The sequence below is a fragment of the Pan paniscus genome, chromosome 19, assembly GCF_029289425.2.
Source record: "Pan paniscus chromosome 19, NHGRI_mPanPan1-v2.0_pri, whole genome shotgun sequence".
In the NCBI taxonomy this organism is placed as follows: domain Eukaryota; kingdom Metazoa; phylum Chordata; class Mammalia; order Primates; family Hominidae; genus Pan; species Pan paniscus.
In genome coordinates, this window is record NC_073268.2 from 74,248,532 (window position 1) to 74,273,575 (window position 25,044).

The 25,044-nt window shown below is 45.5% G+C and overlaps 1 protein-coding gene across 1 annotated transcript; it reads left to right on the forward strand.

Moving 5' to 3' along the window:
- The first annotated feature begins 8,996 nt into the window (after positions 1-8,996).
- Positions 8,997-16,833, forward strand: DYNLL2 (dynein light chain LC8-type 2). Its single transcript, XM_034942550.4, has 3 exons — positions 8,997-9,260; positions 12,687-12,827; positions 14,741-16,833. The coding sequence occupies exons 2-3, from the start codon at positions 12,696-12,698 to the stop codon at positions 14,876-14,878; spliced, it is 270 nt and encodes an 89-aa protein (XP_034798441.1). The 5' UTR covers positions 8,997-9,260; positions 12,687-12,695; the 3' UTR covers positions 14,879-16,833.
- The last annotated feature ends 8,211 nt before the right edge of the window (positions 16,834-25,044 follow it).

A 25,044-nucleotide genomic window follows, 5' to 3' on the forward strand; every position in this document is an offset into this window, starting at 1 on the left:
ATCTTCAACAAAATACTAACAAAATGAACATGGCAACATATAAAAAGGATTATACATCATGACCAAGTGGGATTTATCCCAGGAACGCAAGATTGGCTTAACATTTGAAAATCACTCAATAGGCCAGGTGCAGTGGCTCATACCTGTAATCCCAGCACTTTGGGAAGCCAAGGTGGGAAAATAGCTTGAGTCCAGGAGTTCAAGACCAGCCTAAGCAACATAGTGAGATGCTGTCTTTACAAAAAAAAATTTTTTTTTAATTAGCCAGGTGTCATTGCATGTGCCTATGGTCTCAGGTGCTTGGGAAGCTGAGGTGAGAGGATCACTGAATCTTGGGAGGTCAAGTCTGCAGTGAGCCGTGATCACACTACTGGGTGGCACAGTAAGACCCTTTCAAAAAAAGTAAAAAATAAGTAGAAAGAAAAAAGAAAATCTATCAATGTAATACACCATACTAATAATAAAGGACAAAAGCCACATGATCATGTCAATAGATGCAGAACAAGCATTTGACAATTTGATAAAATTTCATGATAAAAACACTCAACAAAGTAGGGATGGGAGTGAACTTCCTTAACTTGATAAAAGCACCTACAAACCTCCCACATCTAACATTAATGGTGAAAGACTGAAAGCTTTTCCCCTAAGATAGGGAAGAAGTCAAGGATGACTGCTCTCACTAACCCTACTGAATAATATACTGAAGGTTCTATCTAGGACAATTAGGCAAGAAAAATGAATAAAAGACACCCAGATTTTAAGGGAAGAAGTAAAACTATCGTAGATGACATGATTTTGCATACAGAAAATGCTAAGAAACACACACATACACATTGTTATGAATTAATGAATGAGCTCAGAAAGGTTGTAGGTTACAAATTATAATGCATATACAAAAATCAATTGTATTTTATATACTAGCAATGATTACAATCTGAACATGAAATTATGAAAACAATTCAATTAAAAATGGCATCAAAAATAATTACTCAGGGAATATATGTAGTGAAAGATGTGCAAGACATGTACACTGAAAATTAGAACACATTATTAAAAGAAATTAAAGAAGACTTAACTAAATGGAAAGACATCCATGTTCATGGACTGGAAAACTTCATATTGTTAAGATGGCAATACTCCCCAAATTGATCTACCATTCAACACAATCCCTATCAAAAATCCCAGCTGGATTTTTAACAGAAATTCATAAGCTGGTCCTACCAGTCATATGGAAATGCAAAGGACTCAGAATAGACAACAAATCATAAAAATTAGAGCAAAGATGGAGGATTCACACTTCCAGATTTCACAATTTACTACTTAGCTACAGTCATGAGGACAGTGTGGTACTGGCATAAAGATAAATATGTAGATCATTGAAATAGAATTGGCAGTTCAGAAACTCTTACATTTATAGGCAACTGATTTTTTATAATGGTGTCAAGACAATTTAGTGGTGAAAGGATAGCCTTTTCAACCATTGATGTGGGACAACTGGGTATCCACATGTAAAACAAATGATGTTGGACTCTACCTCACACCATATACAAAAGTCAACTCAAAATAGATCACTGACCTAAATGCAAGAGCTAAAATTCTTAGAAGAAAATGTAGGAGTAAATCTTTGTGATCTTGGGTTAGGCAATAGTTTCTTGGACGTGACATCAAAAGCACAAGTGACAAGAGAAAAAAACAGACAAATTGGACTTCACCCAAAGTAAAACTTTTGTATTTCCAAGGACACTAGCAAGAAAGTGAAAATACAGGCCCATGGAATGGGAGAAAACATTTGCAAAATTAAATCTTTGATGAAAGTCTAGTATCCACAATACATAAAGAACACCATCAACTCAATAATAATAATAAAAAATCCAATGAAAAATGGGCAAAGAATCTGAATAGACATCTCTCCTCAAAAGTTATACAAATGGTCCATAAGCATATGAGAAAAGATGGCCAACATCATTAGCTATTAAGGAAATGCAAATAAAAACCACAATGAGAGACCGCTTCACAGTCCCTAGGATGGCTATAATAAAAAAGGCAAATAATAATGTGTTGGTGAGGATGAGGAGACACTGAAACCCTCCAACACTGCTTGTAGGAATATAAAATGCAGGCACTTTTGAAAACAGTCTGGCCATTCCTCAAAAGGATAGCATAGAGTTAACATAAAACCCAGAAATTCCACACCTTGGTATATTCCCACCCTACCCCCCGGCAAAATGAAAGAATATATTCACACAAAATCTTGCCCATGAATGTTCCCAGCAATATTATGCATAATAGCTAAAAAGTGGAAACAACCCAAATGTCCATCAACTGGTGGGTAAGCAAAATGTGGTATACCTATATGATGGAATATTACTTGGCCATAAAAAGAATAAAGTACTGATTCATATTATAGCATGGATGAACCTTGAAAATATACTAAGGTAAAATGAGTCAGCCACAATCACAAAAGACCATATATTGTATGATTCCATTTATATGAAATGTCCGGAATAGGCAAATCCACAGAGACAGAAAGTAGACTAGCGGGAATTGGAGGAAATAGGGGAGAGACTGCCAAGGATTTGGGGTTTCTTTGGGGGTGATGAAGCGTTCTAAAATTAGATAACGAATGATGGCTGCACAGCTCTGTAAATGTACTGAAAACCACTGAATTGTGCACATTATAAAGATAAATTTTATGATATGTGAATTATATCTCAATTAAGCTGAGGGGTGTGTGTGTGTGTGTGTGTGTGTGTGTGTGTGTGTGTAATATTAAGTTGAAATGTAAGGGGGGGCCCTCCATTTTCCTAGTGAGAAGATCCCAAAAAAGTTTTTGTTTTTGTTTTAGAAAGAGTCTTGCTCTGTCACCCAGGCTAGAATGCAGTGACACAGTCTCTGCTCACTGCAACCTCTGCCTCCTGTGTTCAAGCAATTCTCATACCTCAGCCTCCAGAGTAGCTGGCATTGCAGGCATGTGCCATCACACCTGGCTAATTTTTGTATTTTTAGTAGAGACAGGGTTTTGCCATGTTGTCCAGGCTGGTCTCAAACTTCTGCCCTCAAGTGATCTGCCCACTTCTGTCTTCCCAATAATTTTTTTTTTTTGTCACGTTGAATAAACTACAACATGCCTGACAAGGCAAAGTTTTTCTTAAAAATTATCCTCAAAAAGGAAGGCAAAATTGCACTAGTCTCATTTGGTAGGGCTCCCCACCCCCATTCCCCACCTCACTGTCAGGGACCAACAGTGAAAGACCATAGTGTACATTTTTATGACAGTGGGGACAAGGATTTCCCTCATATGCGACTCTGCCTCCCTCTCTTGAGGCTCTCAAGAGAGTGGACATCGGCGGCTTCTTACTTCTTATAACCACTGGTGGACTTTCCCCTGTCAGCTCTTCCTTCCTCGATCTCAGAAGGTCTGTCAATCAGGCTTTCTGCCCTCCTCTTTTGTGACCAAAAGGTGGACATATGACTTCACTGGGAATTTGAGTGGAGAGTGGGGAGACTCCAGGAGAACAGTGGATTTGCCTTACTGGGATGCTCTGAGGCAACTGTTCCCTGGCTGCTGCTCCCTGGAGTCAGGGTGGCTACTCCAGGCCTGTTTGTTTTCCTTCAGGTATTTCTTGCACCTAAGAACACTAACTTGGTCTTTTCAGGTATTCAAGGCTAGTCATTTCCATATCATTGTCTTGATTTTCTCTTGATGGCAAAGACAGGGTTTCTCAGGGTTGTCCAGAAAATGAAGGAGGAAAACTTTTAAATTATGAGGAGTCATGACCTGAACACCATCACTTCCACTGGGCATCTTCTCTGTAGTTTCTATTTGGTGATCATTTGCTTTAATATTTTAATTGAAACTCTAAACAATTCATTGAATCTAAACTAGATCAAGTCATGTTGTTTCTTAGGGGAATAAAAAGATGAGCAAAATGATATCCCAACTCTCAAGGAACTCATTTGGTGTGAATTCTGACTGAGTGGATCAGAGAAGGTATCCTTTGTAATGGGGTTATTGAAACAGAGAATCATAGACTTTGGGGCTGCTGGGGACCTTACAGATCAGCCAGTCCTACATCTTTCAGATGAAGAAATCCAGAGTCTGAGAGGTGAAATGACTTGACTAGCAGCTGAATATGGCTTGGGACTTCCTCCTTGACTCTTAGTCCAGAGCTTATCTCACTAGTTCAAGTGGTTGAACTTGGCTGGTTCCTCAGGGAGTTTGGACACAGGAGGGACAAATTTTTTGTTTTTTTTGAGACGGAGTCTCACTCTGTCGCCCAGGCTGGAGTGCAGTGGTGCAATCTTGGCTCACTGCAACCTCTGCCCCCTGGGTTCAAGTGATTCTCCTGCCTTAGGCTCCCGAGTAGCTGGCATTACAGGTGCCCACCACCATGCCCAGCTAATTTTTGTATTTTTAGTAGAGACAGGGTTTCACCATGTTGACCAGGTTGATCTCGATCTCTTGACCTTGTGATCCGCCTGCCTCAGCCTCCCAAAGTGCTGAGATGACAAGAGTGAACCACCGCTCCCAGCCAAGGAGGGACGATATTTAGGGCTTGGTAAATAGTTGCTCAGGGAAATATGTCTTGCAAGGTCACCCAAGAAATCAGCAAAGAATTGAGGTGGATTTCAGCAGTTCTAGTCACATGGGACTTGAGAGGGGAGACTGGCACCAGGGTCTGCATTGCAATGGGAGTGTCAAGGTGTGTCTTTCCCAACCTTCTACAATTTCCTGGAGATCTTGAAGCAGGTCAATGCTAAAGGGCTAGGCAAAACAACTTCTGTCACCTCCACGGTCTCTTTCCTCTAGATGATCCAGTCAGCTGGAGTTGGATTGTCTTTACCTGTAAGGACATTAGTCAAATACCCAGCAGACAGTGTGAGGAGGAAATCAATTGAGAAACCAGGGTTGGAGTTTCCCTAGGACTAACAATGAATTATTTTACCTGGCAACTTGTTTAGGGCAGGAAGGGCCCAGTGTTAATAGTATACATTGCTGGTTCTTGACAGAGAGAGCCTGGACACTGTTCTTTGGGGTGGAGAAACAGTGTCCTTCCAAGCTGTACTTTTCAGTCATTAATGGGCACAATTAGTTTATACAATGTTTACAGAGAACTTCCAATGTTTCAGGAACTATGCTAGGTCCTGCAGCCACACATAAGTAAGACGTGATTCTCACCTGAAAGGAACTACAGACAAACATGACTGACATATTTAATGGTAACTGGTCAGTGAAAACTCCTGGATGTTACAGAGCACAGAAGAGGGGTATGCATTCCCTCTGGGGTTCAGGGGCTTGGTAGATGACATCCAAAGGAGTCAGCCAGGAAAAAAGCTCCAAGCCTCACAGGCAAGAGAGCCACATGAGCTCAGGTGTGGAATCTGCGTGTAGGGAAACGACAGGCGGTGGATGGTGTTACTAGAGCAGGAAGAACGAGATGGAAAGTGTGGGGACATAAGGCAGAGAAGCAGGTGTGCACGTGTGGAGGTTAAGTTATGGGAAAGGAGTTAGTGTTTATTCTGAGCAGGAAAGAGGGGCGTGCCTGAGGAGATCTGCATTTTAGATAGATCACAGCAGTGTAGATCTAAGGCAGAGGAGCCAAGAATGGAGACAGAGAACCAACTGGAAGAGATGATGAGTGTCTGACGCAGGGGATTCATAATGAGAAGGAAGGCATGGATTGGAAAAATATCCAAGAGATGAGCAGTGATGGAGACATGGTGGGTGAGGGAGAGACACAAATCTAGGGTTTCTGGCTTGTGCCTGGGTGGATAATGGGGCCATAAACGGAGATAGGAAATACAGGGAAGGGGAACAAGTCTGGGACAGAGATGTTGGCGATGGCTAACATTTATTAATCACATATATGAACCAGGCACTGTGCCAGGACTTCTTCATGCATTTTCTCTTAACTCCATGAAGTGGATATGATTCTCAATTTATAGATGAGGAAAATGAAATTTGGAAATGTTGAATAGCTTAGCCAAATCTGCACAGCTGGTAGAGTGGTGGAAAAAGGTCAGAATCCATGCATTCTGGCCCACTGCTTTATATGTGTGTATGCGAAGAGTCTGAAGAGCCTGTGGGGCATCCACAGTGGAGAGGTCCAGGCATTAGGGGGTCATCAGGGCCCAGATCATGGTAAAAACCATGAATGTGGGTGAAATTTCTAAGTTGAGCAGTGAAGGAAGCAAAGAGCCCTGGGGAACCCCGAAGTTAAAGAAGTAGCCAGATGGAAAGGGGTCCACCAAAGAGCCAAAAACAACAGTCTGATTTTGATTTTTAAGTCAGAAGACATGACCGTGTTATCTGGGCAACAGGAAACTGGGCAATCACAAACAGTGTAGCTGTATCAAATAAAAACATTCACTAAGTTAAGCTAACGTATTAATTATAACAGTGACTATGTTGCATAGTAATTATCCTGAACAGTAAGCATTTTACACAAATAGCAGTAATTAGTATATCACAAGTTTCCCAAACTGTGTCCTGTGGAATAGTAGTTCCTGGAGATGTTAATAAATGTTTGGATTAAAAAAAGGGCTTTGGAGTCAGATAAGTTTAAGAAATACTGGTATAATTTAGATAGAGGGCCAAACTCTGTTTTACACTTTCTCTCCTCTTTTCTCTGTTAGGAGGCAGTATAGTATAATGGCTAAGATTGTAGGCAGTGGAAACAATCTGGAGTTGAATCCTGCTACTGACAAATTGGATAATCTTGGGTAAGTTACTGAACTTCTCTAAACTGTAGTTTGCTCATCTGTACAGGGTGATAGTCATATATGCACTTCAAAAGGCAGCTTCTGGGATTAAATGGAACGCATTGCATTTAAAACGCTTAGAATAGAGCCTGACATAGAGCAAGGGATTCATGAGGATTACTTATTATTATTTATAAACCATACTATTAACACATCTCCCTGTTATTCTACAGTTTAGTCCTTGACACACACACACACACGCAAGAGCCCTGATATTCACATTTCCTAAAAGTGAAAACCCTTGGCTCTGACTTCTGTTAGTTGAAGTTCTTTGTGCCCTTGTGTCCACCACACCACAGCCTGGAAATGAGCAAGCTCTTATCCCTATTGTACTTCAGGGAAGGGGAGCAGGGAGAGGGAGGATTTATGCCCTGGCAGCATGGCCTTTGAAGGGCCACTGCTAGCTCATAGTAACCCTTGGGAACACTTGAAAGAAGTCATCTTCTGGTTGGACACTGGTTTGTACCGTGACACACAGGTTAGCAAGCAGTGTGCCGGCTGTATTTTAGCACCCACTTGCTCCATTGGTTGGATACTCTTGCGCAGTGAATGACCTGTGCAACCATACATGGCAGATCTGACCTTCAGGCCCTGGAAGGGCCTGGAAACTAAGGACTGTTGGAGAAAGGGGGTACTAGCTTCGCTTTCTCCAAGCAGTCCAGGCGATTAGCCCCGCACAAGCCCTAAGTGTATAAATCATCCTTCCTCGTCTCCCTCTCTTCCTCCCATAGAGGCCACGCCTCCCATTCATGAACACAAAGACTGACATCAGAATACCCTTAGTGTGAGGGGATACCCCAGGCCTTAACTGCTCTCTGAAATCCCCCAACTGAGGTTGTTAGAGGACAGAACTGTGGAAAGCAGTAACCAGAGGGAATGATTTTTCCAGGTTTCCCCTGACACATAACGAACACTAACTTTTGATGCTTCAAACCAGAGCAGGCCAGGGCCAGGGCAAGTCTGACTTCCTGACCATGGTTTGGAGAGGCGAAGGGAAAAAGATGGGAGTGGGAGCTATCCCTGGCAGCTTCTTAATCCCTACTGTATGGCCAAAATGCTTGGTTCCCAATAAAGGCTCGTCAGCCCTTGAGGTAGACACTTCTGTATAAAACAGACCAGAAAGAAAACCGCAGGCCTGAGGATCTTTCCTGGGGGTGGGATGGAGTGAGGGCAGGCAGGCTCCCAACGCGCACGTTCACACCCACTCTCCCAGAAGTAGTCTCTTGAGCCTCCAGAGGGGCTGCTTCCTGGGTGCACCGCTTTTCAGCTAGAAGCAAGTCAAGCCTGACCTGCGGGATCTGGCAGGGCTCTCTGTACTTGGATTCTCTCCTTTATAAAGTGAGGGGTGTGGATGGGTGGTTTTTGAAGGCTCCTCACAGCTCTGACAGGCACCACCTCTGGGGGCTTCTATTCACTCTCCTCCAACCTTGTCTACCTGGACAGGCAGGGACAGACGACAAGAAATCGCTCACTCTCACCCCCATCCCAGGACCCCAAGGCCATAAATGTGCAAGGACAGCAGAGGCCTGCGTACCAAAGACACATCCCCATCAATTTTGCTTCGGCTCTGTCTCCATTGCTCCTGTAGACAAACACCGGCTGGGGGGCCAGCTGGGAGTTTAGGTCCTTCAGCCTCAAAGAACAAAGGAGGAAGAAGGGACCTTCCCGGAAGGTGAGGGGAGGGAGTCCTGGGGCTCCTATGCCTCTCCCTCTCCATAGGGCTGGCTGTCCCTCTCTTTCTCACAGATACGGGAGGAGGGAGTGTCCTGTCTTTTCCTCTGAGGCTGGTGACTTCATCTCCTCCCCTCTCTAAGGTTGGGGTCTCTACCTCAGCCCCATCTGTTCCCTGGGTCTGAAATCTCCATCCCCCTCTCCCTTTTTTCTCCTTGGGACTGGGGGTCTCCACACCCTTCCCTCTCCTCCTCTCTCAGGACCAAGTCTCTTTATTCCTTTTCAGGCCTGGCCTCTCCAGCCCCCGGCGGAGGGGTCCGCATTCCTCTCCTTTCTTAAGGCCACGGCTCCCTCCCCCACCCGCTCCAGCTCCTCCTCCCCACCCCCTCCCTCCGCCCCGAGGCATTGTGGGAGGAAACAAGATGTGGGGCGAGAGCGGCGCGGGGAGAAGCCCGCAGTGCGGGGCCGGGCGGGCTCAGCCAATGGGGAGCGCGGACGGCGGCGCGCGCGGCGGGGGGGCGGGGGCGGGGCACTATTTCAGCGGGGGCCGCGCGTCGGCCGCGCTCAGCGGCAGAGCGGAGCGGAGCTGTGAGGCGCCAGTGCGGAGCGGGCGGGCGGGCGGCGCGAGGCGGAGCGCGGGCGGCCGGCGAAACTCCAAGGGCGGACCGCGGCAGGGATCGGTCGGCCTCGGGCTGCGGGAGCCGGCTACCGCGGCGGCGGCGGCTGCTGCAGCTGCAGGAGGAGCCCAGGGAACACCGCCCCTGCCTGTGCTCTGCCTCGGGCCATCGCTGCTCCCCAGGGCCCAGTGCGGACTCGCCTCCGTGAAGGTGAGCGGTGGGTGGGGGCGTCCCCCGGGTGGCGGGCCTGTGCCCGTCGCGTGCGACTCTACACGACCCGGCCCTCGCCGCGGTGGCCCTGCGGCCTCCTTAGCCGGCCCCAAGGCCTGGAACAGGGCTGGCCCCGCAGCCCTTGGCGTTGACGGTCCGGGCAGCGCAGCGCGCCCCCGCCGCCCCTCCCTCTCGGCGCAGCCCGGGCTGCGCCACCCTCTGCCCCGGCCACCCTCGTGGCGCTGCTGGAGGCCCGGGCTGCGGAGCTGCCGCTGCCCCCGCCCCCCGGGAGTCTCTCTGCGCTGCGTGGAGGCCCCTGATGTCAGGGGCCGGGGAAGAGGGGGTGGAGAGGGCTCGGGCGTGACGCGGCTCCTCCTGCCGCCACCGCCACCCTCTGGGGCGTCCTTCCTGCAGCGAGGACGCCCAGTCACTCCGGCGCTGTTCCAGGCCGGGTGGGGGAGGGCGGCCGACCGGCCGGGGCCTGCGGACCTGGCCGGCGGCGCGGGCGGGAGGTGGGGGGGACGGAGGATGCTTCCTCGTTCCCCAGGTGCTGCCCTTCGGGACCGCAGCGCTCTGGAGGACGGGATAGTGGAGGGATACGGCCCACTTGGAGAGCCCGAAGAGGGAAGTAGAAGTGTGTGTGTATTGGCGGGTGGGGATGGTGGTCCGTGTCATTCGGAGATTTAGCCTTTTTTTTGGTTGCAAAACCAGGAATAGAGGATGGGAGCTGTCCTGGGGTGCCCTTTGTGCTTTTCACAGGAGCCCTGGCTCGTGACTGAGGCGGCTGGCCTGGGGCCCTCTGGCCATCTTCCTCCTATCTGGAGGCCCAGGTCCCTTGCTTTTTCCCAAGGAGGGAGGGACTAGGCTGGACACCTTCCTGTGCTTTGCTCACCGGCACCTTGGACAGGGGTGGTAGGGGTTGGGCTTCACCTCTCTCAGATGCTTGGGGGGCCAGGGGTGAAGAATCGTGCCATTGTAGTCATAAGACCAATATTATGTAACCTCAGGCTCTTTCCTGGAGAGTAAGGTGGCTTTTAATTACTGTAACAAAGTTGCTCCTTTGGACTTTGGGAATGAGGCAGTGGAGCAGGTGAGCTTGCAGGCAAAATGGTGCCAATTTCATACTTTCACTTTGCTGTCTAACCAGGCCCCACCCCCACCCCTGGGTTTGTAAACAGTGCCCCCTTCTGAGTGGTAACCTGGAATAGGCCACCAGGTGACACTAGTTTTTCTTCACTTATACAGAGCCTTATAATGTAAGAACCTTTCTCCCTGTGCTGCTGTTGTACCTTTACTCAGACCCATTGAATTTACCCCATTTATCTCATTTCAACCATTAGTATTTAAAATGAAGATGTTGATTTGCCCAAGGTCACGTAACTAGTCATTCCTTGAACAGGGTTCTCCGAATCTTTCCTCAGCACCACATGGTGCTCACAGACTCTAGTTGAGGCTCTGACTTTTCCTCTCCAGAATGTGGGGGCAGAGGGTGCTGGTCTACTACCTCTTTGCTCTGCCAGTTTCTGCCGAAGTGGAACCAGCCCTGCTTAGTTTGGCAGTGCTATCTAGATGAAGGGGCCTTGGATGCGGTCAAGGGCTGCCTGGCTGGCAGCTGGCATGTGTGCATTCTCTGCATGTGGTGCAGGCTGAAATGGTGGTGGTGAGTTCTGTTTTCCCTTTGAGCCATCTAGCCCACAGGCTATTGTGAACTCAGAGATCAAGGTGGCCTGGAATGATACCAAGGATATGTCCTTGAGCAGGCAGTCTCCTGTGTAGCCTTCTATCAGATAGAGCTGGAATGACAGCATCTCTTGTCCATTGGGCTGGGCCACAGAGGGGTGCTTTTAGGGGTGGGATGATGGGGGAGATTGTTACTGCTCCATGTGTTGGGACTGTGGTCAAGGACAAAGGGCTCATCCCCTCTGTTCCTGCATAGTACCTCACATGTTGCCACCTGTCAGGCACGTCCTGAGATTCCGCTCGTCCCAAGAAGGGTCCATGCAGGGTCTGCCTGGAACCTGTGGTTGCTATGGCATGAATGGCATGGCCCTGATAGCAGGGATATGAAACAAGGCTATTAAAATCTTTACCTTTCTTAGGCACCTTTTTAAAATGCTTTATCTCCAGGTTTTTCCCAAGCCTCTGTTTTTTTAGGGGAAGGAAGGCTTCAGCATTCCTTTGAGGAAAATAAGATATTGTCCCCTAACATAATACCTTTCACATCACCTAATAGGTCAGTACTTTTTGAATGAATGAATAAGTTTGACATGAGGAAGCAACGCACCAAAGAGATGAGAAATCAGTGTTGAAGCTGGGTCCAAAATCTAGGGCTTTCAAAAATTATATTGGGCTTTAAAGAATGAACATTGTACTGAGGAGAGTGGGGAAGCAGAGGGGAGGATGGGACAGAGAGAGACATGTCCTGTGTGACCGACCAGCCAAGTCTGAGGTTGCCTTCCCACCCTCTCTACGTCTTACGGGCATCTCAGCCTGGAGTACTTGAGAGAAGGCATAATTGTCATTATCTCTGCCCCACTGGACATTGGTGGCCTGGAATATACCCTACCCCTTTTTGTATAGGGCAGGGGTTGGCAGCATTTTTCTGTGAAGGGCCAGATAGGAAATATTTTTGGCTTTGCAGGCCAAATAGTTTCTTGGAAGTACTCAACTCTGCCATCGTAGCATGTTCCTGCAACACTTTATTTTACAAAAACAGGTGGTAGGCTGGATCTGGCTGATGGACAGTCCCTTGTAGACTGTCCTTGTGTGCAGATGCTCTCATATAACTTCAGTTAATCCTTACAACAACTCGTGATAGAGAGCTATCCTCACCTGCTAAAATGAAAATAATCAAATGTAGGAAGGCCAAGTGACTTGTCTAAGACCACGAGAGATAAACTCAGGACCAGGAGTCAGGCCTACTGAGTCCTAGTCCAGCTTCTTTCTGCTATGATGCCAATGATGTAATGAATGGTCATTAAATCAGGGACTTAATTCTGTTCTAATGTTAGGACACCTGGTTTATTCTCAGGACAACCCTTAGTCCCCATTTTACAGATAATGACATAAAAACACAAGGATTAAGTAACTTGCCCAACGACACAGCTAGTAGATGTACACTGTAATATAATCTTGACTATTGGTGCTCTTCAGAATATCGGAAGTAAATTTTAGAGTTGGAAAACCTCATTTTACTTATGATAAAAACTGATGAGTTATTATGTCCTATTGGCCCTATATTTCCCAGGGTGGGAACAATGTCTCTGCCAAAGCTTAGGAGCTCCCTCTCCTAATGCTTCACATCCGTGTTTTCTGTTGCCCTCACCTTCTATACTCCCCTCTTGCACTGAGACCCCACACCCAGCAGCTAATGTTCACTGCCCAGAGCAAGGAGTTGTCAGCCTTACCTCTCTGCTCCTTCTGTAGTGTCACACCATGTCTGACCGGAAGGCAGTGATCAAGAACGCAGACATGTCTGAGGACATGCAACAGGATGCCGTTGACTGCGCCACGCAGGCCATGGAGAAGTACAATATAGAGAAGGACATTGCTGCCTATATCAAGAAGGTGTGCTGGGAGAGCTGGGACTGATGGCCAGGGGTGGGGATCGACAGCTGAGCTAACCTCCAGGGAGATCTGGAGCTGGGGACATAAGAAAGCCCGTATATCCTGTGCAAGCAAAACCCTAGGAACTTGCAAGGCAGACAAACTAGCGAGTGATTCTGAATTGCCCAAGCATTCACCTTAGGAGTTGTTAATAGCTCTGCCAGGTGTGTGTGTGTGTATGTTTACTTTTACAGATAATTATGCTACTGCAAGGCATTGGGGAAGGATAAGATTATGGAGAGAAACTTCAGAATTAAATATTTCTGGCCCAGTTCAGAACTATTCAAAATTAAAATCTAGGATATTTGAAAGAATAAGATGTACAAATTTTTAGGGAACTACATCATTTAAAGTGGATATGCCTGTAATAATCCTCATCATGTAGGAGGTTTCCTTTTCTTTTCCTTAAAAAGGACTCAGGTACTACATCACCCCTTTCTGTCTACATTCTTAAGAAAAGGGTGGGCTCAAATATATAATTTTTAAGAAATGGATGAGCAATAATGGGGCCATAGGTTTGGTCCCTGAAAAATTCCTGAGTGAATTTGTCACTGAATATGGTTAACATGGTGAGGAAGCAGCTGTGCCAAAAGTAAGAAAAGGGGTACTGGGACCCCCTGATTCCCAGTCAGGATCCATATCCATTGGAGGCATAGTCCCAGCATTTGATATTCTCAGCTCTGGCATCCCAAGAACATGTGTAAGAATGGTGGCAGTCTGGTCCATTGAAGTGGAAGTGGTAGAGTCTCTGAGTTTTACAGAACTGTGTTTTCCTACCCAAATGGGTGAAATGAAAAGAAGAACTCCTGGAGTCCTGAGGGACTTTTTTGGGTGTGGAGCCAAGGGTGGCAGAGCTATTTGGGAGCCCACCTTCTCGCTGTCCTGTACTCTGAGAGCCAGAAGAATCCCCAGATTTTCTGGTCCGCGCTCTTTTTTTGCTGATGGAGAAATGAGAACCAGGGAAGTGACTGGCTCTCCTGTATTACACATAGTCTTGAGCCGAGATTGAAGCTGGGTTTAGTATTTACTCCTAGTACTTGGAGAGTTGTGTGGTATCGGGGCTGTGAGGAGGCCAGAGAAGTTGTATGTTGAGCATATTGAGGGATAGAACCCCAGAGTTGGCAGCGTTGGTGGGCCCATGGTGGAGGGCTGCTGCCCTTTCATGGCCATGGCAGGATGCTTCTAGAACTGAGTCTGCAGGCTGAGCCACAAGATAGTAGGGAGCTGATTAGCTCTAAAGATTTCCTGTGGTTTTGATGCTGAACTTGTGCCCCTTAGGGAATTGCCTTGATCTCATGGTGGAGGTCCTTGTTCTGGTACATACAGCCCACACAGTGCATGGCACACGGGAATGCCTTTAATGTTGTCTTATATAGTAGTGTCTCCTGGTACTCCCGATGTTTGGTCTTGTTTTGCTCTAATGCCTTGGTGTTTAGCATTTGGAAATGCTGGTTTAGTAATGTGTGAGGCAGCGGGTGGTGGCTCCCCATTTGTGTCATGTGTTTGACAAATGGTCCTTTATTCCACTGGCCTCTTGATTCCCTTGCTGAAGAATCCCAGGGTGGGCTAGGGGTGGCGTGAGGGGGTGGGGTAGCTAGAGGGAGGAGAGATGATCAGGGTGTAGAGTGCTGGAGGCTCAGGGGAGATGAATAATGGAGGCTTTGTGGTGTTCCATTATTAATGAGGGGAAGAGTGTCCTGGCCAGCTTTAAAACCTGAGCTTTTGAGGTTCGGGGAGCTGAGGCTGAGGGATGGGGTGGGGGTGATAACAACCAAACGTGTCGGTGCTGGAGTTGCAGGGAGAGACTCCCATTCTGATTTCTCCTTCTCCAGCTACCCTAATTACTTTTCTTCTCTACCTTTGTTCTTTTTTAGGAATTTGACAAGAAATATAACCCTACCTGGCATTGTATCGTGGGCCGAAATTTTGGCAGCTACGTCACACACGAGACAAAGCACTTCATCTATTTTTACTTGGGTCAAGTTGCAATCCTCCTCTTCAAGTCAGGCTAGGTGGCCATGGTGAAGGTGTCAGTGGCGGCGGCAGCGATGGCAAGCAGGCGGCGTTGCTGGGACTGTTTTGCACTGGGGCCAGCATCAGGATGTCCTCTCCAATGGCTGTGCTACTGCATGGACTGTATACTCGATTTCATGTGTATGTCGCAGTAAACAAAACCAAACCTCTTTCTGTTTAGTTGCCTGGGGGAAGAAGGCTGCTTTATGTTTATTTTTCAAGACTTTAAAAATATTTTTTGGTTGTATTGCACTAGGAAATCTCTCCCACCTCTCCCTTTTCTCTTTCTTTCCCTATACAAAATAAAAGGCCCACCACAGAGACTAGGCGGCCGAAAGACTAGGAGGGCTGAGGAAAAGAAATAGGTCTCTGGAGGTGGAACTAAAACTGTGCAGCTGCCTCTTCCTGGCGGTGGATGCTGCTTTGGGAGGGCCAGGGAGGCTGCAGGGGGACAGTGTTGGGATTGTCAAGGAAAAAGGGGTAGGAAGGAAGGTGGAGGGATTGATCTAGTACCAGGGAGAATATTCCACTGAACTGTGATTCTATGGCTTGGGGCGGAGGGTGGGGTGGGGATGCCTTCTTTAGGGGCCCTGAGATGTGTTTGTCTGTGGTGTGTGGGAGTGGGGAGCAGATTTGTCTTGCTGTCTTTGTCAGAATTTCTAAGTAAGGGCTGTGTCTTTGTGGATTACCTTCTTTTGTTCTTCCTGCCAGAGATCATGACAGGAGGATGCTGGGGTAGGATTAGCTTGAATCTTTTTTTTCTTTACATTTTTCTCCTGTCTGCTCCCTGCTTAGCCCTCAGTTTCCTCATTCCTCTGGAGTTCTCTTAGAGCAGCCCCTGTTGTTAGTTGGCTGGCAAGGGAATTTCTGGTGACTGTAGTTCCTTAGTTAGGTCTTAGCAATCAAACCAAATCGATGTCTCCCTTGACTCTTCTGTGTATATGTGTGAATATGTGTGTATATGTGTGTGTATGTGTGTGTATGTGTGTGTGGGGTTTGGGGTAGAAGGGAGGGAGGGGGCAGGACAGTGTGGAATCTCTAGGGTGTATGGGTAGGTAGGGGGCACAGTTAGTTCTAAGTGGGCTTTTATGCTAAAAGCCTCTGGGGATATCTGTTTTGAAAATAAAGATAGGTGTCCCCTCCTTGCTGTCATCTAGCCCAGTCACTCTGCTTGCTCTCTGGCTGTCTGCTCCCTGGGAAGGCTTTAGGAGGACCACCCAGGACAGGATGACCATGCTGCCATCTGCTCTGGAGCTGGGTCTCAGTGCAGAGGGACAGTGACTGTGGATGGTTGCAGTCTCTGGTGGGAGGTGAGGATAGAAGTGATAAAGAGCTAAGAGGAGCTTCTGGGAGCCTTGGAGGAGGTCAGTCTTGCAGTGGTGAAGCCAGGACATAGGAGATGGAGCAGGGCTGTGAGAGGAGGAGATTCTGAGGAGGATGCAGGGGAAATCTTGTCTGTTAATGAAATAGGAGTAGGGTGGGGTTTGGGGTGGGGTGGTCATTGCCGTTTGAGCTGCTGATTTTCATGAGTCGCCTTCAAAACTCTCGTGTAGGGTTGACAATGTGGGGGGGGTGGGGGATCCAGCTTATTCTTTTATTTTCAAGTCCATTCTTGGGGCTGGTGGGGAGGCAGGAGAATACCCCTCCCTAAGCCCTTAGTGTGTGCCGAGCTTGCTTTGTGATGTTGGCAGGGGAGGGGAGACCTGGGTGGTGACTGAGTTCCCTTTATCAAACCCTTCAATGGGCACAAAATTGAGTGCTTGATTTTAGGTTTTATTTTTTTATGAATGTCCAAATCTGTGTTTCCCCCTGCCCTCCCAGACTGTGTGGCCAGTTGAAAGTGTCTGGTTTGTGTTCATCTCTCCCTCATTTCTGGAGCAGGGCCTGAGACCCTGCCACATCTCCTATGCTCTGCATCCACGCCTCTTTTGGACATTAAAGGTTGATTGATGCACCTCTGCACTGTTTGGGTCTCTTTGGGGATGAGGGGTTGGCATGGTGGCAGTGGTGCCACACAGTGGGTGAGGGTGGAGAGTCTCCAGGGTGGAATAGAATGGGGACTGAAGAGAAGACCAGCCACTAGATACTGATTGGCCTGTAGCAGCACTTATTTGTGCCTAGGCTTATGCCCCTTAAGTAGAGGAAAACTAACCAGCAGCACTCACCCTTAAGGGCTCCTGGGTTCTGCCTTCCTTGGTGGTGATGGCCAGGTGAATCATATTTTGTGTCTTTGGGATAGTAACTGCTACCTTCCCAGCTGCCGTCATGGACCTGCCTGAGCTTTGCTGCTTCAACTTTTGCCCAAAGCTCTTATCTTTCATACTCCTCCCTTCTCGGCTTTCCTGAACCTGGAGACTATTTAGCAAAGGGTCTGGCCACTCAGAAATGGAAAGCTGGGGATATTTAGAAAGATGGCACCTCTTTTGGTGGAACCTAAGTGATTCTCTGAATCCTCTGTTGCCCAGACACACAACTCGAGAAATCAGCAGTGCCAAGACTTCTGAGAGTGTCTGCCCACCCCTGACTCCACCATCATGTGACTGCAATTCTCTTGGAGGTATTAGGCAGCCAGAGGTGCTTTGCCCTCTTTGTGTTACTATTTCTTTACTCAAAAATATTTAAGAGTTCTTGTATGCTTGGGCCTAGGATGCTGTTCACAGAGGAGAATGAGACAGCAAGTTCTAGGCTTCTATGACATACACATTCTTATGTGTAGAGCAGACATACACACACTGATCAACTTTTTCCAATAGTGATAAATGTGTTATCAAGGAAATGAACTGGGCAATGAGCTATTGAGTGTTGGAGGTAGGTAGATAGGGTTCCTCCAGTTAGGAAGGTGGTTGGCTGATCTTGGGGAGAAGTTCTACCTCTGGGGCAGTGAGGTCCGAAGGGATTAAGTTGAGAGACTCTAGAGCCCCAACTTCTGTTACTGCTTTAGCTGTCGTGAGTAATTTGACAGAGCTGGAGCTTTGGGAGGGAGAGTGAGGCCACAGTTCACATTTCATCAGGGATAAGTGTCTCCAGGGCCAAAGCTCATCTACTTTCTTCCCTGATGAAAGAGGCAGTCCAGGTGGCATCTGTGAACAACACATTCCTGCACAGGTAGGTGCACAGTGCTCATCTGGAAGGCTAATCCTGCAGGGCTTCCTGGAGGAGATGAGCCTCCACTTTTCGGGGCCCAGGATGGGAAAGTATGTGAGCATGTGTCACTGAAGGGACTGTGGAAAGCAGATGGAAATTGTGGAATTCTCTCAGAAGAATGCAGCCATTATTAGAACTGTGCCCATAGGAGCATCAATATCCCTGCTCCTTGTATCCTGTTCTCCAGTCTTCTGGGGACCCCCTTTGACTGAACCCAACCAAATGGCAGATGACAAGGCAGACCCAGGATGCATTCTGTAGGGTTCAGTCCCCCTCCCCACAGGGAACAGCAGGAAAGGGCAAGGTGGTGACAATCTAAGGGAGGCAAATGGATAATAACCAGCATGGTAGGGAATCTTCTTTGTTGCTGTGGCACTGTCGATCTCTGTTCCCTGAACTCTAGTGTCCTCCAGACTAGATTTAAGGTGTGGTTCCCCGCTAAATTATTCTCTCACCTCATTTCAGTCTTTGCTCAAACATCCTTTTATCAGAGAGGCTTTCTGACATCCTGTGCAAGATAGCACCTCTCCCCCATCGCTGTTAACCTTACCCAGTTTAATTCCACGTAGCATCTGCCAACGCTTGACATATTTGTTTTTTGTTTACTTTCTGGCCTGTGACAACTAGAATATAAGCTCTGTGAGAGCATTTTTCTCTTAACTGCTTATCTTCAAGTAAACAGAACAGTGCCTGTCCTATAGGAAGTGTTTGATACATACAGATTGCTCAAATGAAAAAAGAAGGGTGCGAGCAAGCCTGGACAGGCCTGGTGCCCCAGGGCAGCCTTGCCTTTTCTGAAGAGAATGGCTGCCTTAGGCATGGCTCTCCTTGCTGCCCAAGCCTTGCCACCTTGAAAGGCGTGAGAGGGTCACTCCCAAGTGTATTCAAGCAAGAGTGCCTCAGCCACTCTTGCTTGGCAGTATGGGAGGGTGAAATAGTGTGTTCATAAAGTGCATTTTATTTTTAAAGCATTTCAGTTTATGTTGCTGAAACCTGAGAGCGCCCCCCTGAGCTAGACTCAGTAATCATTAGACACATTTTTGGATAAGCAAACTGAATCAGAGAAGGTGAGTGGCAAAGCCCATGTAGCTGGTGGCATTACTAGAACTTAGCACTGTGATGCACAAAGGCTTAACTGGGTTTGGCAGCAAGGGTCTCATGGATACTCTTTAAGATGTAGGCCCAGATCTCTTAGTAGTGAATCCCTGATGTTCCCTCTCTTGGGGCTCTGGTTTAGCAAGGACAGCGAGGATACTTTCCTCTCTCCCTCCTCCTTACTCCTCTCTACTAAGGATTAAGGAGCCACCTCTTCCTCCTTAAGGCCTTTGGGAGAGATGGGTCTCCTGGCATTAGAAAGGAGAGCAGACGCCTAGAGTTCTGACCTCTTGGGCCTCCCCTAAACAAAAAGCATAGCCCCTTCGCTACCCTAGTAACAAGTATGACCTGTTGCCTGTTGAGGTCAGGTGTGCCTGTGTGTCTCTCTCTGTGATGTATGTGGGCTTGGTGTCCACATCAATGTGCGTGAATACTCCTACCCACAGACTGCTACTGTGCCAATATAGAGGTTCATAAGAAAGATAAAAGAGAACCAGCAGAACCCCAGGTTCTGCCTCTCCTTCCTCCCTTTGCCCAGATAAAGGTGTACAGTGTTTGTGGTGAGGCTGCTGGACACTGCTGTTTTGGGCTTTCTAGAGAGAATGCAAACATGCAAAAACAGTGTGGTAGTGTAGGCAGAACAAGATCTAGAATCAGAAGACCTGGAGTCGAATCTCAGCTCCAACACCCACTGGATGAACGTGGACAAGCTGCTTGATCTCTCAGATCCTCGATTTCTTCATCTGTAAGATGGAAACAATATGTGTCTTTTCTAAGGGGAAAGATCAAATGACATCATGTATATGAAAATGCTTAGAAATGGGTGATGATGATGATGATGATGATACTGATTATTAGGGTATTTAATAAAGTTGGGGAAAGAACAAAATCCCCCCCCTCACACCCTACTGCACCACCAGCCTTCTCCCTCCCTGCTCAATTATACCCATGTTATAGGGAAGGAAATAGGGAAGAAACTTGTCTAAGGTCACATGGATGTTCACAACAATTGGGATGCAGAACTTGATCTGACTCCCAGGCCAGGTTTGATTTTGATTTGCAGTGGCAGAGAGGACTAATTTTTCACTAGGTTCTGAGCCCTGTACTGAACTCTGGATTGCCCTGTACTTGGTGGTGGTATACAGTTCAGCAGTTTTTAGCATATACACAAATTTGTGCAGCCATAACCACTATCTAATTCTAGAACATTTTTATCACCCCCAAAAGAAATCATGTACCCATTTGCAGTCACTTGCCATTCCCTCTTCTCCCCAGCCCTGGGAAACCACTGACCTACCTTATATCTCTATGAATTTGCCTAATCTGGACATTTCATATAAATGCAATTGTACATGTGGCCTTTTGTTTCTGGCTTCTTTCACTTAGCATGTTTTCAAGGTTCATTTGTGCTGTAGCATTTATCAGTACTTCATTCCTTTTTCTAGCTGAGTAACGTGTGGGTATATCACATTTTGTTTATTCATCTGTTGAGGGATGTTTGGGTTGTTTCTACTTTTTGACTATTGTGATTAGTGCTGCTATGAACATTGATGTACAAATTTTTGTGTAGATATATGTTTTCAATTATCTTGGGGCATCTTTTATTTTTAATGTCAGTTTTCTATTTTTAAAAAATCTAGACAGGTTGGCAAATCATTTCTGTAAAGAGTCAGTAAATATTTTAGCCTTTGTGGTCCATGACATTAGGTATACAGATTACAATTTCTGAACTCTGCCATTCCAGTGTGAGAGCAGCCATAGGTAATATGTAAACAAATGAGCATGGCTATGTTCCAATAAAACTTTTAAAAAGCAGGGGACAGATTGGGCCTGTGGACCATAGTATACCAACCCTTAATCTAAATGACACATTCACATGATACATTATTCTAAAGGCACAAAAAGCAAAAATTCTCCCTCCCACCTCTGTCTTCCAGCTACGGGGTTACCTTCCTTGAAGCAGTTAATGTTATGAGATTTTGTGTCTCCTTTTAGACACAGTTAATAATGAGCATTAAAGTGGCTATATACTATTCCAATGTGTTGCAGATAGTTTAGTCAACACAAGAACGGACATATCTGAGGGTACACCCTAAAAGTCCTTGAGGAACAGAACCCTAAAAGACAGAACACCTGCCTAATCTGACTCCTCCATCAGAATAATCTTTTGAACTCCTGAGATTTGCCCAGTCATTTTTGGGGCCATGTCTGATGAAAACTTGGTGATCCCTTTTGGGTCAAAAACAAGCTCTGACTCTGAAGAGATGCAAGATTTTCTCAGATGATTTGTGTGTCAGTCAGAGTTCCGCCAGAGAAACACAACCAGTAGGATATATTCTATCTTGTCTGTCTTCATATCCATGTATCTGTCATCTACCTAGATTTAATGCAAGGAATTGGTTTATGCAGCTGTAGGGGCTGGCTAGGCAAATCCAAAATCCACAGGGCAGGCTGTGTGGAAGGGAGGTCTGGAAACTCTCAGACAAGAGCTGACATTGCAGTCCACAGGTGGAATTTCTCCTTCTTCAGGGAAACCTCAGCTTTCAACGGAGTGGATCAGACCCAACCATATTATCCAGGATAATCTCCTTTACATAAAGTTAACTGATTGTAGATGTAAATTACATTTACAAGATACCTTCATAGCAACACCTAGGTCAGTTTTTGAATAACTGGGTATTATAGCATAGCCAGGTCAACACGTAAAATTGATCACCACAGTCCATGTCTTGTTAACTTGGCACCTGTACACATTTCCTTAAACCATTTAATCTCCCAATAAAGACAATAACAAAGTAAAACTTCTGCCTATCATGACACAGCTAATCTGTGTACAACTGAAAATATGCTCTTTTCCTGGGAGAGAATTCACAGTCCTTGACTGGTGTTCACTTTTATCCTTGATAATCCAGTAACTTTAATAATATTATGTAAATGTAGCTATTTTAATAAATTTTATGTTAGATGACAAGGGGATAAGAGAGGGAAGAAAAAATATATATACATAAACACACACAAACATTCATAACAAAACAATGAATACTCATAATAATTATAGTACTAACTTCTACAACTGTTCATATGATGTGTTTTATAACTACCGGTGTTACAAAATTACTGGTTATAGCTGGTATGTGTAACTACTTTCCTTCACGACTTATTCCATATTTTCTTTGCCTTCCTCATGAAACTCAGAGCTGGTTGTGGTTCTTTGCCTGGTGGGAGGGCCCCAAACTTTCATTCCTGAAGGGTCTGGGAAATGAGAAGTCTTACCTGCATTGGGTTATTATAGTTTTCCACTGGTTTTAATCACCATAGGGCATGGTAGTACTACGAGATGACCTAAGGGATCTCTCATATTCCAGACATAACTTTTCTTCCTTTCATTGTTTAGTAGCAGCCTAATTTCCCTTTGGTAGTCAGGAGGAATCACCCCAGCCAGTGGAGTAATTCTTCATTGCAAAATGACCCATGGCAGTCTTAACTTCCAGTTCAATGAAATAATTGTGACTCCTGGTGAAAGCATTCCTCCCTTTGGAATGAAGACCTCCAGATCAGCAAAGCATAAAGCCACAGGGATGGGAAGCAAAGATTTACCAGTGGACCACTAGGGGTAATAGTGAGTTGTGGGTGCCGTTTCATTTCTACTACTGATCCCTGGAACCATGAATCCTAGCTATGCGACAAGTAGTACCATATGTGGGATGCTGAGTTGGAGTATATATGGTCTCCTGAAGGACATTGTCTCAACCCTGCAAGGTGTTGCGACCGAGCTGGCACTATAACTAGATCTTCAAAAGGCCATTCCGCCTTTCTATCAAGCCAGCTGCTTCGGTATGATGGAGAACATGGTAAGCCATGAGCGTGGGCCCATTGCTGTACTTCACTTGCTGTGAAATGAGTTTATTCATCAAAAGCACTGCTGTGTGGAAAAAATGGTGGTGGATAAGGCATTCTGGAAGTCCATAGATGATAGTTTTGGCAGAGCATTAAATGCAGGGAAAGTAAATCCAAATCTAGACTGTCTGTTCCAGTAAGAACAAAGTGTTGCCCTTTCATGATGGAAGGAGTCCAATCAACCTGCCACAAGGTGGCTGGCTGATCACCCCAGGGAATGTTGCTGCAGCTCAGTATTGGTGTCTGCTGCTGGCAGATTGGCAGATTGGGCACTCAGCAGTGGCTGTACTCAGACTGGCCTTAGTGAGTGGAAGTCCATGTTGCTGAGCACCTGAATACCTTCCATCCCTGCCACCATGTCCACTTTTCCAGATTCCTATAGAAATGAAATTGTACAGTAGGTAATTCTTTGGGGCTTTGGTTTTTTTTCACTCAGCATAATTATTTTGAGATTCATCCATGTTGTTTTTCTGTGTATCATAGTTTGTTCCTTTTTAAAATTGCTGAGTAGTATTCAATTGTATGGATATACTACAGTATATTTGTTCCTCAATTAAAGGACATTTGGGTTTCCATTTTGGCAATTATGAATAAAGCTGCTATAAACATTTACATACAGATTTTTGTAGGTTTTTATTTCACTTGGATAAATAACTAGGAGTGGGATTGCTGGATCTTATGGTAAGCATATGTTTAACTTTATAAGAAACTGCCAAACTATTTTCTAGAATAGCCACACCATTTTGCATTTCCACCAGCAATGTATGGGACTCTCAGTTACTCCTCATTCTCGTCAACACTTGCCATTGTCAGTTTCTTTTTTAAAAATTTTAGCTATTTGAACAGTATGTGGTGGTATCTAATTGTGGGCTTTTTAAATACCACATTTTTTAATTAAAAAAATTTAAATTGGCTGGATGCAATGGCTCACATCTGTAATCCCAGCACTTTAGAAGTCTGAGGCAGGTGGATCAATTGCACTCAGGAAATTTGAGACCACCCTGGGCAACATGGCAAAACTCTGTCTCTCCAAAATTAAAAAAACTAGCTGGATGTGGTGGTGTGTGTCTGTGGTCCCAGCTCCTCAGAAGGCTGAGATGGGAGGATTGTTTGAGCCTGGGAGGTTGAGGCTGCAGTGTGCTGTGATGGTGCTAGTACACTCCAGCCTGGGTGAAAGAGCAAGACCCTGCCTCAACAAACTAAATTAAAATTTTATTTTTGAATTGACAAATAATAATTATACATTTTCATGGAGTACATAGTAATGCTTTGATATGTATAATGTGTAGTGATCAGATCAGGGTAATTAGCATATCATCATCTCGAACATTTATCATTTCTTGGTATTGGGAACGTACAATATTCTCCTTCTAGCTATTTGAAACTATATATTATTGTTAACTATAGTCATCCTACAGTGGTATTGAACACTAGAACTTATTCCTCTTATCTAGTTGTAATTTTGTATCCTTTAACAAATCTCTCCCTCTCCTTCCCTTCCCCCACTCATTGTGGTTTTAATTTACATTTCTCAAGTGACTAATGATGTTGAGCATCTTTTCAAGTGATTATTTGCCATGTATATATCTTTGATTAAGATCTTTTGCTCATCTTTTTACTGGGTTGTTTGTTTTCTCAATGTTGAGTTTTAAGAATTCTCCATATTTTCTGGATACATGTCCATTATCAAATATATGATTTGCAAATATTTTCTCTCAATTGGTGGTCTGTCTTTTCATTCATTTAACTATCTTTTATATAACAAAAATGTATTAAATTTTTATGAAGTCCAATTTATTCTTAATTTTCTTTTGGTGTTATATTTAAGAACATTTTGCATAACCCAAGGTAGCAGGGATTTTCTCCCATGTTTTTTCTAGGAGTTTTAAAGTTTTACATTTTACGTTTAGATCTATGATCCATTTGGAGTTAATTTTTGTATATGATGTAAGGTATGAATCAAGGTTTCTTTCTTGTTTTTGTTTTGTTTTAAGGATATTTCTTTTTTAATTTTTAGAGACAAGGTCTC

Excerpts from the sequence above, each read along its gene's own strand:
- DYNLL2 (XM_034942550.4), top strand. The coding sequence starts at position 12,696 with ATGTCTGACCGGAAGGCAGTGATCAAGAACGCAGACATGTCTGAGGAC. Across the intron at positions 12,828-14,740 it reads TTGCTGCCTATATCAAGAAG|GAATTTGACAAGAAATATAA; the intron begins GTGTGCTGGGAG and ends GTTCTTTTTTAG.